At 44.2% G+C, this 4,491-nt stretch overlaps 1 protein-coding gene across 1 annotated transcript; it reads right to left on the bottom strand.

The window, feature by feature from the left end:
- Positions 1 to 202: 202 nt before the first annotated feature.
- LOC122131277 (asparagine synthetase [glutamine-hydrolyzing]-like) lies at positions 203 to 3,093 on the bottom strand (the record flags this gene model as incomplete). The annotated part of the gene is made up of 7 exons (XM_042706147.1): positions 203 to 966; positions 1,140 to 1,295; positions 1,411 to 1,492; positions 1,980 to 2,080; positions 2,234 to 2,340; positions 2,679 to 2,805; positions 2,966 to 3,093. Coding segments are annotated over 7 exons (911 nt in total), but the record flags the coding sequence as incomplete, so codon positions are not given.
- Positions 3,094 to 4,491: the final 1,398 nt, after the last annotated feature.

Raw genomic sequence — 4,491 nt, 5'->3', positions numbered from 1 at the left:
TAGCTTTCATAACATGGAACTAAACCTCATTGTTGTAAACCACTTCTCACAACCTTTCAAAACGGGTTTTGGTTTATAGAGACGTTTACATTAGTAAGAATTACGTTAGACATCACTGAGAGCTACAGAAAAACGATTTATTTTTCAGTGGACACCACAACATTCCTATGTAGAATTTTTTTTTATACAGATCTCCATGGCCAAATGTTCTTTCTATCTGGAGATGCATCCTCCTCTCTAAACATTTGATTATTAATACATTAATTTACTATGCTTTTATTAAGGGAGTGATGCCTTACTTCCTGGAGGCATCTTGGTTTTAATAGTGCATATAATATTTACAATTCTGCAATTAAGTCAGCTTAGGTCCAGATTCATCCCCTCCTTCACACAATAGCACAGCTCTGGATCTTACAGGTGATTTAGGAAAAGAACAAAAGATGGCAGACAAGAAGAAGGGGATCTGGAACACGGGTGTGTGAGAAGATGAAGGGTGTTCTAGTGGACTCTACCACTCCTTGTTTAGTTTGCAGATGGAGAGGGTTCTGGGCGAGGGGTTCTAAAGTCCGAATTGTAGATGGCCAAGGTTCTAGTGGAGCGTTCCTACAGGTCGTTGTTGGGTTTGTAGATGGACAGGGTTCTGGCATATGGGTTCTACTGGTCCTTGTTGGGTTTGTAGATGGACAGGGTTCTGGCGTATGGGTTCTACAGGTCCTTGTTGGATTTGTAGATGGACAGGGTTCTGGCATATGGATTCTACTGGTCCTTGTTGGGTTTGTAGATGGACAGGGTTCTGGCGGAGGGGTCGGTGGCATTGATCCAGCGGGGCATCCAGTAGTGGGGAGTCCACTCACAGCGCCCAGGGTAGAGCTCCTCAAAGATCTGCCTGAAGTAGTAGCCCTCTTTGGTTTTGGGGGGGTTGAAGGGGAATGTCTTTGCAGCCATCTCTAGTTCAGAGTCATTCACCTGTGTGTGTGTGTGAGAGAGAGAGAGAGAGAGAGGGAGAGAGAATGAACCTCTGACTCAATGTGCTCCTGGTTTATCAGGACTCGCACATGAGGCCGTGTGTGCAAACGAGTGTGTGTGTGTGTGTGTGTGTGTGTGTGTGTGTGTGTGTGTGTGTGTGTGTGTGTGTGTACCTCAGACTCAATGTGCTCCTGAAGGCTGGTGTACCAGGACTTCTTGACAGATGTGATGCCATCGCTGAAGGCTTCCTTGCGTCTCCACAGAATATCGTCTGGGATTAGGTTCTCACCCGCAAAGGCACTTCTCAGTAGAAACTTCTCCACACCATCCTGGGGACACAGACACACACACATAGATAAAACACTTGACATACACACACACACACTCACTCTCATACAGAGAAAACACTAGTAATCTCTAATGGTTAAGACAGGTAAAACTCACCTTGGGAACTCTCATCTCCTCAGGTAAGGACAGGTAGTAGGCAGTGAATCTGTGGTCCAGGAAAGGCACTCTGAGCTCCAGCCTATGAGAGGACCACAGGGGGGAGAGAAGGAATGAGAACGGGGTCGATACATTCCATTATTCTATTCATTACACAGAAAGGTGTGCATGAGTGAATTCATGGTGTGTGTTGTGTGTGTAGAGCATTCTGAGCGTTAAGTGTGTGGGTCTTCTGTGAGTAGGTGGCTGTGCTGTACATGGTATGTATGCGTGAGTATGAGTAAGTGTGTGTGTGTGTGTGTGTGTGTGTACTGTACATAGTGTGTGTGTGTATGTATGTATGCGTGAGTATGAGTAAGTGTGTGTGTGTGTGTGTGTGTGTGTATGTGTGTGTGTGTGTGTACTGTACATAGTGTGTGTGTGTATGTATGTATGCGTGAGTATGAGTGAGTGTGTGTGTGTGTGTGTGTGTGTGTGTGTGTTGTACATGGTGTGTGTGTGTGTGTGTGTGTGTGTGTGTGTGTATGTATGCGTGAGTATGAGTGAGTGTGTGTGTGTGTTCCTCTTACCCATGAGCAGCAGTGGTGCGGTCTGCCCTCAGCACATCAAACAAGTAGAGCTCCTTCATCAGACGAACACTTTCTTCAGCTGCTGCTTTAGGGGAGGGAGCCTGAAGAACACACACACACACACACACACACACACACACACACACACACACACACACACATACATACATTACACCAAAAAACTTACACACACCATTACACCACAACATGTGGATGTGTGTATTAGTGTCTGAATGTGTGCGTCTCCTTTGTACCTTGTGGAAGTAGATGTATCCCTGAGTGAGTTTGTCTGCCCCCTCCCCGGAGAAGATGACCACACTGTCTGTCTTCTCACGGATGAACTTGGACACCAGGTACATGCCTGCGCATACACACACATACACACACACACACACACACACACACACAGCAGATGAGGCACAAGTCTTTAATCTTTAAGCGCTCTAGATCTGAAATTGGCAGGGCTGTCAGTGAAATCTGGCCGATAAAGAAATAAGGATGCAGATGATTTCTGATTCTTTGGCCAGGGGGTCATAAAGTCAGGTGATGAGAGGACCCCTCTCTGATGTATCGTTTCTACCGAGGCACAGATGGTTACGTGTGTATCGTACCTATGGAGGAGTGGATGGTGATGATGATGTGTGTCTCGTACCTATGGAGGAGTGGATGGTGGTGATGGTGATGGTGTGTGTATCGTACCTACAGAGGCGCGAAAGGTGGTGATGTCATAGCACTCCAGATGAAAGATAACTTCCTTTACAACTTTGATCCCTTCCTCAGGGGTGAAGGAGACCTCGTGGTGTTCACTGCCTATGTATGCAGCCACCTGACAAACAACAACAATAAACAACAACAACAATAAACAACAACAACAATAAACAACAACCCTTTTTGTATTGGTGAACCGAGGCCATGATTTTACTCTTGGCAATCTGCAGTACTGTGAAGGCATACGGTGTACTAACATGGTGATGAAACCCATTCACCTTGCGTGCGGCCTGAATGTCAGGGCTGTCCTCAGCGCCAATAGCGAAGGTCTGGACGGGGTACTTCAACTCCTCCTGCTTGGCCAACTTCATCAGTGTGGCCGCCACTAGACTGGAGTCCAGGCCACCTATCAGAGACAAGAATAGGAGTCAGGGGGCGGGCATAATGCTCCTATAGGGCTGACCACCAATCAGAGAGAGGCAGGTTATTATTACAGCATCCAAAAGATTATCTACCTATCAGAGAAGAGAATACATAAATACATTTATACAGATACATATAGAATATAGAAGAAAATATACAGATATTACAAATATTGTCTATGGTTATCTTATTTTGGCCACACAACAGATGCCTATCGCTATTACAAAGCCATTCGATTATTGGACAAACAATGGCAATTATTGCATCAGAAATAACAATGATTTATCCATTTAGCAAGACATTTACACCACCCGCCTCACCCGGAAAGCTACCTCGATTGTGAATGACACCAGCCACCCTGCACACAGTCCGTTCAGCCTCCTACCCTCTGGAAGAAGGTATAGGAGCCTCCGCTGCCGCACCACCAGACTCAGAAATGGCTTCATACACCAAGCTGTCAGGAAGCTAAATTCTCTCCCCTCACTCCCCCCAGCCATATCCTCCAGTCTGACAGGAAGCTGAAAATCCCCCCGCCCCCCTAAAAAATAACTCAAGACTCTGCACTTTAATCACTTGTATTCACTTGTTTAAAATTGTATTACGTATTTATATTATTTATATATATATATAGTATTTATAGTATTTATATATATAGTATTTTAAACAACTGTACGTGAATCTTTATGTTTACTTAGTATTAGGAAATGTCTTGTCTTATCTGTTGTGCCTGTGCACTTTTATATGTTTCACCGTGGGAGAGTGGGAAACGTCCTATCGATTCCTTTGTATGTCTTAACATGAAGAAATTGACAATAAAGCTACTTTGACTTTACTTTGACTTTGACTTTGATTTAGACTGCATTTTCATCATAAAGTATGAAATATCACAATGAATTATATGATGTATATGTTTGGGCATCCCAATTTATAGCACCTTTATACTACTTACAAGTATAACATTTATTCTCAAAATAGCCAGTGTGAATGATAACATGGGTAACATTGTGTAAACATCCCTTAAAAAACAGCAATTTAATACAATTATTGCCGCGAGACAGCGTCTCCCTGCACCTTTTTTTCAATTAAAAGACCGGAGACTGGATGTAGGAATCTGAAGTTTTATTGTAATCGATAAGCTACAATAAGGGGATGCCTATGGATCATCTCATTGTGTGAACGTCCTGCATGCCTTTTTTAAGGCCCATATCTTCATGTGGTCTGTTCTGTTTGGCTGTTTGCCAAAACCAATCAGCATTAACTATTCCCTCTTTGCTGGGTACCAATGTACCTCTTGGGTACCCCTGTGTGTTTGTGGCCCCCCTGAGACCCCTCTTCACTGGGGGTTTCTTGGAATGTGCCTGTGTCGTGTCTTTAGTGCTGA

The sequence above is a fragment of the Clupea harengus genome, unplaced genomic scaffold (assembly GCF_900700415.2).
Source record: "Clupea harengus unplaced genomic scaffold, Ch_v2.0.2, whole genome shotgun sequence".
NCBI classification, from domain to species: Eukaryota; Metazoa; Chordata; class Actinopteri; order Clupeiformes; family Clupeidae; genus Clupea; species Clupea harengus.
This window is presented reverse-complemented; position numbering and strand designations above follow the sequence as displayed.